The sequence below is a fragment of the Pteropus vampyrus genome, unplaced genomic scaffold, assembly GCF_000151845.1.
Source record: "Pteropus vampyrus isolate Shadow unplaced genomic scaffold, Pvam_2.0 Scaffold556, whole genome shotgun sequence".
NCBI lineage: Eukaryota > Metazoa > Chordata > Mammalia > Chiroptera > Pteropodidae > Pteropus > Pteropus vampyrus.
The window spans coordinates 370,347-382,169 of NW_011889337.1; the positions used below are offsets into that span (position 1 = coordinate 370,347).

The 11,823-nt window shown below is 41.8% G+C and overlaps 1 protein-coding gene across 1 annotated transcript in view; it reads right to left on the reverse strand.

Moving 5' to 3' along the window:
• The window catches only part of GABRA3 (gamma-aminobutyric acid type A receptor alpha3 subunit), a 202,136-nt gene that overhangs the window by 29,587 nt on the left and 160,726 nt on the right, over positions 1-11,823 (reverse strand). The window contains exon 8 of the mRNA XM_011384036.1: positions 257-409. Coding sequence (XP_011382338.1) covers positions 257-409 — 153 coding nt within the window. The remainder of the gene's footprint in view (positions 1-256; positions 410-11,823) is intronic.

Genomic DNA, 11,823 nt, shown 5'->3' on the forward strand with positions numbered 1-11,823 from the left:
AGGAAAGCTGATTGAGACAGGAAGCATTTCAGTCACCTTCCTACTCCCACACTCTTCTTATTCCCACTTCTCTGTTAAGGATGCAGTTGTCTGAAATACCAAGATCCAATGAGTCAGTTATTAATGCTGGGCTCAGGCACCGCTCCCGTTATCTCCGGTAATGGTTCTTTTACCTCCTTTACGCCTACTCTGACTGCCCATCACAAGACTTCGCAAACGTCTCCCCCCACCTCGTTCTCCATAAAACAACACTCACCAAAGACCGTGCGGGCAGGGACAGACTCTCTGTTGAGCCAGAAAGACACTTGTGACAGAATGACAGTCATAATACATGGCAAGTAGGTCTGGATCACAAAGTAGCCAATTTTTCGCTTGAGATGGAAGTGGGTTGTCATGACGACATATTCTCCTGCAGAGAGAGTAAAATGAGGTAGTACGTAGTCGAGTAAACATCGTGTTATTGAAGTGGGCTCCGATTCAGTCCACAAAGCTCCTTAAGTTATATTCAAAACGAGACATCCCAGTACCTCCCGAGTCCATGTAACCGGATTTCATGAAGCAGTGAGGTTTTGTATTTTGTTTTTGTTTTTGTTTTTGGTGAAAATATATGCTAGCAGTGTACCAACACAGCTTGCTTGGAGCAGTTTTGATACAAAGTCATTTCAATAAATTAAGGTCCTCATTTAAACACATTTAATAAGAAATAATCTGTTCTGCAGCATTTGCTATGTAATAGGCACTCTACTATCATTTTAACGTTCTTATAATCCGTAATCTTCAGGAGAGCCCTTCGAGGTAGGTACTGTCGTCATCCTCATTTTATAGGTCAATAAACGGAAAGCAAGGGGAGATTCAGCAACTCACACGAGTTACCCAGCTAGTGAGTAGTGGAGCCTGAATTCAGAATCAGATACGTCGACTCTACAGTTTATGCTTTCTAACCAGTCTGCTCTGCTGCTCGAATGGCTTTATTGGGTTACAACCAAAAGTTCACACAGCAGAATGTGGGTTAGCCTCCATCACCCCACTCCAACATAAGCGTGAACACTTACTGAGATCTGACTACGTGCCAAACTTCGAGTGTTTTGGGGGTATTAACTTTATATCCACCCTCCCATCAACCCTGTAAGGTAGGTACTAATTATTGCCCCTTGTTAAATTCAATAGTTAATTATTAGTTGTACTGGATTTGTCATCAGCAGGATTTTACAAACGATACAAATGATCTCTGAAAGTATAATCTTAGCAGGATTTTACAGTCGAGCGCTCCATCCTCCTGGAATAATTCTCTTTACCAAATTTCTAGCCTATGATGCTTTTCTGGTTTTCCCTCCTACCTCATTATCTCTCTAGTCTCCTTTGCTGCTTCCTTTAAATTTCTCAACACTCGAGGATGTCAGGACTCTACTATCTCACTCACTGCCTTTGCATTTTCAGCCTGTGTCTGTAAATAACACCTTAAACTCCAATAACTCCCCAGTGTATCTCTTCTGCCTGTGCTTCTTACTTGTTATGCGTTGAATTGTGTCTCCTGGAAAGGTACGGCGAAGTCTTAACCCTTAGTACATCAGAATGTGAGCACCTTTAGAAATAGGGTTATTGTAGACATAATTGGTTAAGATGAGATCACAGCAGAGTAGGATGGGCTGTATTCCACTATGACTAATGCTCTCATAAAGAGAGACACACACAGGGAAATGTGTGATGACAGCGGCAGAGATTGGAGTGATAAATCCACAAGCCGGGGAATGCCAAAGATTGCTGGCAACCTTCGGAAATTAGGAGACAGAGACACAGAACAGATTCTCCTTCAGAACGTCCAGAAGGAAACACCCCTGCAAAAACCCTGGTTTCAAATTTCTAGCCTCCAGAGCTGAGGATGATAAATTTCTGTTGTCTTAAGACTCCCAGTTTGTGGTATCTTGATACAGGAGACCTAGGGTTCCTTAATTCAATTACCTATTCGACATCACCACTTGGGGATATGATAGGTATCTTGACCTAAGATGTCTGGGTCTTTTATTCTCTCCACCCCCCAACCCCTCCATACTGGCTCCTCCAACAGTACATGGTAGCTCTCAGGAACACAGGCTAAAATCAAATTCTTCAAAAACCCGGCATCATCACTGACTTTTCTCTTTCCCTGTGTATGCCTTCGTGTGCTCACATGCAAGCACACGTAGACACCCAATAAATCAGCAAACCCTGACGGTTGCTTCTTCAAAATACATCCATAATTTGACCACTTATCACCACCTCCACTGCTACGACTCTGGTCTAAGCCACCTGGAATATTGTAAAGCTTTCTAACTGGTCTTGCTTCTGTTCTTGCCCTCGTCAAAGCATTTTTTTAAATTTTTAATTTGCATAAGGATACCACTAAAATGATTATAATTGTTTACAGAGCATATGTAATAAAGCTCTAGATAATACAAACATATGTGTATGATGAACTATATACATAGACTCTACAGGCACAGATAAAAAGAGTCCCTTCTGAAGATTCTAAAAGTGCTCAGAAGATACCAATTTTCACAAATAATAAAAAGAATAGAAATTATTTTTATATGTGAAGAGTCATATTTCTGCTCTTCCCCAGGATTATTTTAATAATAAACTTTTACTAGAATTTCTTTACATGTTCCTTGTAGAAATCAGATTTTTTAAAAAGAGAATGTCTCATATAATACAAATGCTCAGAAATAAATTTTACCTCATTTCGCACACATTTTAAGCTAACATAAATAGTGTATGATGTCACTTATATGCCGTATCTAAGGAACAAAAGAAATTAACAAACTAAATGAAAACAGCCTCACAGATACAGAGAACAAACTGGTGACTGCCAGGGGAAAGTGGGGTTGGAGCGGGGAGGGGTGAAAAAGGTAAAGGGATGAAGAGGTATAAATTAATAGTTACAAAACAGTCACGGGGCTGTGGAATAATATGGTCACTATTATTGTAATGGCTGTTTTCAGTGCCAGGTGGGTGCTAGAGTAATCGGGGATCACTTCATAAATTATAGAAATGTCTAACCTTTGTACTGTCTACCCGAAACTAATATAAAATGATAAAAAAGAAGTACACATCCCCTTTACCCATCAATTTTATTTATACTAAAATATCTTTATGAAATAATTAGATGAATTACATACAATGTTTCTCTCAGCACTGCTTAAAGTAGCAATGTATTAAGAACTCATATAAATGGATTTTATATATAAATTGCAGTGCATCCATAAGATAGATCTATATGTGACTATCAAAGGTGCTTTAGTTAATAAATGTACGTCAACACAGAAAGATGTACTTTGGTAGATCAGAAAGGGAGAAAACAATTGGTTCGATAATGCATTCTTAACACAGTAGCCAAAACGATCTTATTAAAACCTAAATCGGCTTTGTCTTTCTTTTGTTCAAAACCCTGCAATAGTTTCCAATCTCTCAGAGAGTAAAAGCCAAATACCCCCAAACAGTCCCCAAAGATCTATGATATGGGATTGCTCAACTTCCTTTCCTGTCAGAAATTCTTTTCCCCTCTCTCCCTCATTCCACATTTGGTTTTGGCAGGTCTCCCAAATGAGGCAATTTCCCTCTTTCCTACCCTACCCGCTCCCCTTCTACCTAAGCCTAGGAAGCACCATCTGGCCATGCAAACTGCAATATACAATACATATTGTATGTGTATTCACAATCTAGCTTGTTTATGTGAACATGAAAAATGTAAATGTAAAATATCTTTAATTTAGCAAAGAATTCTCATATAAAATTATTATAACTTCGGAGTTTCTCTCTGCTTATTTTTCAATCCTTTTATTTCTGTCTTTGTTCTCCACTGCCTCCCGATCTCTCCTGTGTCCATTTCTACTCCTTTCTCTCCCTGTCTTTCCTCTCTCTCTCTCCACTGAGAAGATATTGAGGATTTATTTCTAACGACAGATGGACTCTGATTAGTTTGGGAAAATTTCCCCCTTCCCCATATTAGTCTCACACCCCTGTCCATTAATCTGTATCTGATCACGTTAAATATTTAATCTATAAGAAATAAAGTAAATATTCATAAATTAGTTATTTTCTATAGATAAAAGGAAAAGCAAGTCGACTTTGCAAAAGCTTATCAAATTAACCAGTTTTAAATAACCGAATATATTTTGTTCAACTTTCTCCTTTTATATCCTTCTTTCTTTCAATTTATGTCTTGCTGTCTCTCTTCCAAAGAAGCAAAGAGAGTGAATAAGATCAGCAAGATGGCGGAATAGGATATCCCGGCTCTAATATTCCATCACAAAAATATGGATTAGCAACCATCCACAGACAAGATTGCCTTTGTGAAAATCCCAGAACCAGGATGTAAGGCTGAAACCACTTTGCTGCCTTCTTCCCTCCGGTAGGCTAGCTTGATGTAGCACCTAGAGGGTTCCTTTGGGTCTATGGTTTCTGCCGTGGGGAAAGGAGAGCCCACAGCAGATATCCAGCTTCTCCAGCTTTCCGAGGCATTCCCCTGGAGGTCCACTTCTGTCTACTCTCATGGGAAACGCTGTGGGAATTGGCAGGGCTAAACTACTTGGGCTCAGCTAAGAATAAAGAAGGTGGGTCTGGAACTTACAGCCATCAGTGCCCAGATGTGTCGGTGGTACCAAGTCCCAGCCCGCAACCTCTTCTGATCAAAGTGTAGCAGTCTGGCCTCGCCCGCCTAGAAACCCAACCTCTGACAGCAGCGGGTAGCGCTGGCAAACAGATTAGTACAGATGGAGGCCCCGCCCATCAGCGGAGCCCTGACCAATAGCAGGACGCTAGCAGAGGCCTCGTCCAATGGCGGTGGACCAATCAAAAGTGTCATTCCCCCCCACCCTCCCTACCGTGTTCTGATGTCCCCCTCCCAGACAAAATAGCGACCTCTGGTGGCCAAAGCCTGCTAGCCACACAGCCTGGGGGGGCGGTCCTACAGCCCGCCAACTAGGCGATCCCTGGAAATCAAAACCCGCTGGCTGCGCAGCCTGGGAACGGCAGCTCCTCTGCCCATTGACAAGGCAATCCCTGAGGGTCAAAACCCACCTGCCAAGGAGGCTGGGGGTGGCAGCAGCCCTGCCTGCCAACACGATGGCCCTTGGGAGTCAAAACCCGCGGCTTTCAAGTCTTCCAGGCAGCGATGCTACCCACGCACCGACAAGGCAATCTCTGGGGAACAAAACACACCAGCTGCGGGGCCTCGGGGCAGCAGGCAATCCCTAGGGGCTCAAAACCCACCAGCTGCGGAGCCTGGAGGCAGCAGCACCCAGGTCTGCGGACAAAGCAATCCCCGGGGATCAAAACCCTGGCTGTGCAGCCTGGGGGTAGCAGCGATCCCCATTTGCAAATACGGTGACCCTGTCTGCCGACAAAGCGATCCCCGGGGATCAAAACCCACCAATCGAGGATCCAGGAGCTGGTGACGTCCCCCACCCACCTACCAGGCGATCCCTGGGAGTCAAAACCCCTCGTCGTGCAGCCTGGGGGCGACAGCAATCCTAATCCACAGACACAGCGACCCGCCTACCAACGAGGTGATCCCTGGGGAACAAGTCGTGCTGGCCGCTGACATGACAAACCCTGAGAGTCAAAACACGCCAGCCAGAAGCCCTGGGGCGGCAGCAATCCTGCCTGCCTACACAGTAACCTCTGGGGGGTGGCGGTATCAAACCCTGATTGCCGCGCAGCGTAGCGGCGGCACAGCCACCCGCCTGCCGCAGTCAAGGCGATTCCTTGGAGAACAAAACACGCCACCCTGCGGCCACGGGGCGGCAGCTCTGCTGTCTTTCCATAGGTGGTCCCTGAAGATCAAAACCAGCAGGTCGCGCAGCCTGGGGGTAGCAGCAACCCCTGTCCGCAGATACCGAAACCTTCCACCAACATGGCGATCCCTGGGAGTCACCCCTATTGCCGCACGGCATAGGGGCGGCAAGGCCACCCGCCTGCTGCAGACAAGGCGATTCCCTGGGGAACAAAACACACCGCCTTGCGGGCTGGGGGCGACAGCTCTGCTGTCCTTCTATAAGGTGATCCTTGGGTAACAAACAGCTGGCCGTACCGCCGGGAGGCGGCAACAAACCCTATCCGCCAACATAGTGACCCCTGGGAGTCAAAACCAGCTGACCGCATAGCCTAGGAGCAGAAACGAGCCGCCTGCCCGTCACACATAAGGTGATTCTCTGGAGAATAAAACGTGCCTGGACACATAGCCTGGGGGCGGCAGTGCCTCCCGCCCGCCAACGAGGCAAACCTTGGAGGTCAAAAATCACCAGTCATGCGGTCCGGGGGCGGCAGTTCCACTGTCCTTCTACAAAGCGATCCCTAGGGATCAAAACCAGCCAGCAGCTTGGCCTGGGTATGGTGACGGCCCCATCCGCTGACAAGGCTTCCCTGGGAGGTCACACTCCGTTGGCTGCGCAGCCTGCGTGCAGCCCACATTCTAGGGTGACCACTCGGAGTCAAAACTCGTTGGCCGTGGAGCCTGGGGACAGTAGCGCCCCCTCCTTCCTCAGACACAGAGACCCATGGGGGTCAGAAACCGCCAGCAGCAGCACCCCCACCCACCCAAACGGCCCATGGCCAGGCCACCGTGCGGCTTGAGGGTCCCCACTCCCACCGCCAAAACTGAAAAGTAGAGCAAGCTGGAGGCGCACCCTGGCCCAAAGCAACTGGTGTGGTGAGGGGTCCCCATCGATCGCTGCAAACAGCTAGTCTCTCATCCAACAGAAGGCACACAAGTACATGAAAAGGTTCTCAACATCACTAATCATCAGGGAAATTCAAATCAAATCCACAATAAGATATCTCCTCACACCCCCTAGTGGCCCTGTCGAGCAAGGCCCACTGAATTGTGAAGAAATAGAAAATCTGAAAACATCGATATCGCTTAAGGAGATATAATCAGTAATTAACACGTAATGGATTAAAGACTTAAGCGTAAGACCCCAAACCATAAAACTTGAAGAAAATATAGGAAAAGATCTTGACATTGGTCTTAACAATGAACTTTTGGATATGACACAAAAAGCACAAGCAACAAACCCAAAATAAACAAGTGGGACTACATCAAACTATAAAGCTACGTAGCAAAGGAAATAATCCAAAAATGAAAAGACGACCTGCAGAATGGGGGAATATATTTGCAAACCATGTATCTAATGAAGTTATTAATGAAAAAAATATAAAGAACACCTACAATTTAAAAGCAAAAACAAAACAAAACAAAACAAAACCAAAAAACAAATAATCCAATTAAAAAATTTATTTAAAAAGAACCTGAATAGACATTTTTCCAAGGAGGACGTACGAATTGCTAACAGGTACACGAAAAGGTGCTAAATATCACTGATCATCGGGGAAACGCAAATCAAAACCACAATGAGATATCACCTCACGCATGTTAGAATGGCTATTATCAAAAAGACAAAAAATAAGACAAGAATAAAGGCAATCCTTGCGCACCATTGGTGGAAATGTAAATTGGTAGAGCCATTATGGAAAATACTATGGAGATTCCTAAAAAAATAAAAATAGAACTATCATAGAATCCAGCAATGCCTTCTCTGGGTATATGTCTGAAGAAAATAAAATCAGAATCTAAAACAGATATTTGCACCCCCACGTTCATGGCAGTATTATTCACAAGAGCCAAGACATGGAAACAATCTGTCTATCAATGAATGAATGAATAAACCGTAATATGTATAATACACACACAGACAATAGAGTATTAGCCTAAAAATCATAAGAAAATCCTGTCATTTTTTACAACATAAACAAATCTGGAGGATATTATGCTAAGTAAGATAAGCCAGACAGAGAAAGACAAATACTACTACACGGTGTGATTTGTATGTGGAATCTAAATAAGTTGTACTCGTACAAACAGGCCAGGGGCTGTGGGGTAGGGGAAATGGGGAGATGTTGATCAAAGCATACAAACTTTCAGTTATAATATGAATAAATGCTGGGGATCTAATGTACAGCATGACAGCTATAGTTAATACTTGAAATTTTCTGAGAGTAGATCTTAAGTGTTCTCATCACACATGCATAAAAAAGATAACTAAAGTGGTGGATATATTAACTGGATTGTTGTAATCCCTTCATAATGTATATAATCACGAATAATACATATATAATCACATCGTATACCTTAAATGTGTACAATGTTAATTTTAACTTACACGTTAATAAAGCTGGGAGGGAGGGAGGGAGGCAGAGGCAAAAAGAATTCTCCTTAGTGAGAAATGAAATCTTTTGCTCAGTTGGGAAGATTTCCCATTTCTGCCCCGTATTGAAGACTATCTGAGTCCAATGTGAAATAGTCAAAGGGACAATGGAAAAATACTTTAGGCCACTTTAGCACATTCACAGGTATTCACAGCCTAAATATTTTCTCTGGGAGAAAATTACAAGTGGACATTTAGAAAGCTTAGAAAATCAATTCATTGTGACGATTAACCGAAGAGGTTCTGTTAAATATAACTCTGATATTTTCTATTTCTTTATTCCCTCTTCTCTGCCAAAGTGGGAACTGAAGCTTTGATCAGATGAGATTTTTTCCAAGTCCCCCATGTTATTTCCACCTTTGTGTCTCAGCTTATTAAACTTATCAAGTACCATCTGTGTTGTGTGTGAAATATGGAGGGTAAAATATAAAACACACACAATATCAGGGGTACAGATATCAAGGCAAGGGTACAACATAAAACATAATGCATATGTATTCCCAAATTAGTAATTATCTAGGGACCAGAAGTGTAGAAGTTTAGCAAATTAATGCTATACGCATTTTCATAAAGTGGATCATTTTATTCCTTTTTCTTGCCTCTCTCTGTGTATCTTATTACGAAGGATGATCCTTTAAGTGGTTTGGGGAATTCCCCCCTGCCTTTGCACTCCATCCTGTTAAGCTCCATCTGTGTTAAGTGTGAAATATTTGGGAATACAACGTAAAACACATTCACGATTTAGCTAGTTTCTAAGGTTGTGAAAGACACAAGAGGATTTTTTAAAGAGCTTGGCAAATTAACTCATTATACTAAGTGAGTGGATGGATAGATTTTCTCAGATGAATGTTTGGTATTTTTCCAACTCTCTGTGTTCCTTGAATTTTATCTTGCTTCCTGTATTCTTTCGATCTCCGTCTTTCTGGCTTTTCTTTGTGTCTCTCTCATTTTGTTCATCTTTACTTACCTATGCTACATATCTGAAGAAATAATATATACAATGACAGTGATGAGATTTATTCTAACAAATGCTCAAATTTCTAAGAAAGATGGAAAATAAGATCATACACCCCGATCCTCCTCTTAGAAAATTAATGCAATCATTTTCCAAGTCAGGAGAAATAAAATCAGTGCTGAAATAGGGAATGGCGTGAACAACTAGCCACAGATTCTGAGGTATTTCATTCATTTATTTAATGTGTGTTTGAATCTGGAGCACAGAGCATCGTTCCCCTTGGAACGATGTCATACTGAGGATTGGCAGCATTCAGAGAGAAGGCCACTCATGCAAAACAGAACTTCTATGGATTGTAAGTATTTTCCTGGTCCAGCTTCCCATTCATATGCTGGACCCCACATATTCTGAATTCGGAAAGGAACATCTCTAATTTATAGTGACATACAAACTATACATGTGACACAATAATATTTATACGGTTCCTACATCAAAAGCTATCAAAGGGTGTACAGCAAAAAGTCTCCCTCCCATGGCTGCCCTAAACCACCCATCTCATTTCTCCTTCCTTTAAGTAACGGCAATGAACGGCTTCTTGCATGTATTTCTAGAAATATTAACCCTATATGAACATACACTCCTATGCTGTTCAGTATTGTATGTTTTGCTTTCTTTTATTCAACACCATATCTTGCAGATATTCCCACTGGACAGCACGTAAAGAGCTTTCTCATTCCTTCTTACAGATGCATGGTACCGAATGGTGCGAATGAATTTTAATATGTTAATTCACCTTTTTACTGATGTACATTGTATCGCGTTTTCAAAACTAATTTGAGATGTAATCTAATCACATCTGCAATGACCCTATTTTCAAATCAAGTCACATTCCGAGGTACTGGGGGTCAGGACTTTACATTTTTGGAGGGGACGTAATTCATCCCGAAATATCTGCATGTCCACGAGTGAAGGGAAACTGGCAAGCTCATACACTGATAATGCGAGAGTAAATTGTTTAACCTTCTAGAATGGCAATTTGTCAATATATATATTACAAATCTTTTAAACAAGTCTACTTTCTGAAGTAGCAATTTTGACATTCTGTCTCTGTCCTACGCAGATAATTATAGAGGGACAAAATGCTATAGGGAAAAAAAGGTCTACACGGTGTTGATCATAGCATTAAAACACAGAATAATAGATAATTCATTAAATAGATTATGATCCATGTATGCGAGGCCATTAAAATGAAAATATTATTTTACCGAGTTTCACAATGAAATGCTACACTTCCCAATGACAATAACACTTATCACATCACTGCCGAGAATGCTGTGGCCTAGGAATAGGGTTTTTAAATTTTAAAGTAACTGAAAAGGGTAATAATTCATGTATGTCCACTCTTAATTGTTAAAATATTACTATTTATAACTAACAAGAAATAAGTATTGGTGAGGATGTAGGGAAAAGGTGCACTGTTGGTGGGAATATAAATTGGTACAGACACTATGTAAAACATATGGAGATCTCCAAAAACATTAAAAATAGGACTACCGCAATTCCATTTCTGGGTATTTACTTGAAGAAAACAAAAACATTAATTCGAAAAGATCTACGCACTCCTATGTTCACTGCAGCGTTATTTACAATAGCCAAGATATGGAAGCAGCCTAAGTGTCCATAGATAGACAAATAAAGAAGAGGTGGCACATATACAGTGGAATATTATTCAGCCGTAAAAGTAATGAAATCTTACCATTTGTGACAACATGGATGGACCTAGAGGGCATTATGCTAAGTGAAACAAGTCAGAGGAAAACAATACTGTAAAATCTCACTTGTATACTCTAAAACAACAAAACACAAACAAAAAACCAAGCTCATGGAGAATGGATTGATGGATGCCAGAGACGGGGATGGCGGGGGGCATGATGGGTGACATGGGTGAAGGTGGTGAAAACATACAAACTTCTAGTTATAAAATAACTACGTCCTGGGGATGTGATGTACAGCATGGTGACTATGGTTAACGATACTGTACCGCTTACTTGAAAGTTGCTAAGAGAACAGGTCTTAAAAGTTCTCATCACGAGAGAAACCAACTTGTAACTAGGTGCAATCATGGATGTTAACTAGACTTATCATGATCGTCATCTGGCAATGTAACAAATATCAAATCATCATGCTGTGCGCCTGAAACTGATAGAATGTTATATGTCAATTATATCTCAGTGAAAAATATTACTAACTTGTGTGCACATTTTATTTGGATCCTATACATTTACTGATAGAAAAATATGCGTATGACATAAAATTAAATTTAAAAACAGCTTATAAAACTATCAATAATATGGTTTCATTTTTGTAAAAAAAATGTAAAGGGAACTTTCTTAGAGGTTACATATACACCAAAATGTACAATAACCAGTTAATGTACCAAAATCTAAGATTTTTCTAGTGGTGGAATTAAAGAACATTTTAATTACTATTTCTAATTTTCCTACCAAGAACGCGCTAAAGACTAAACAAGCAGCGGTTTAAGCAAATGAAACGGGAGCCGGGGCCGCCTGGGTGGCCGACGCCGGGTCTCAAAAGCTGCCACCAGGTGAGCAGCGCCAGGGGAGCAAA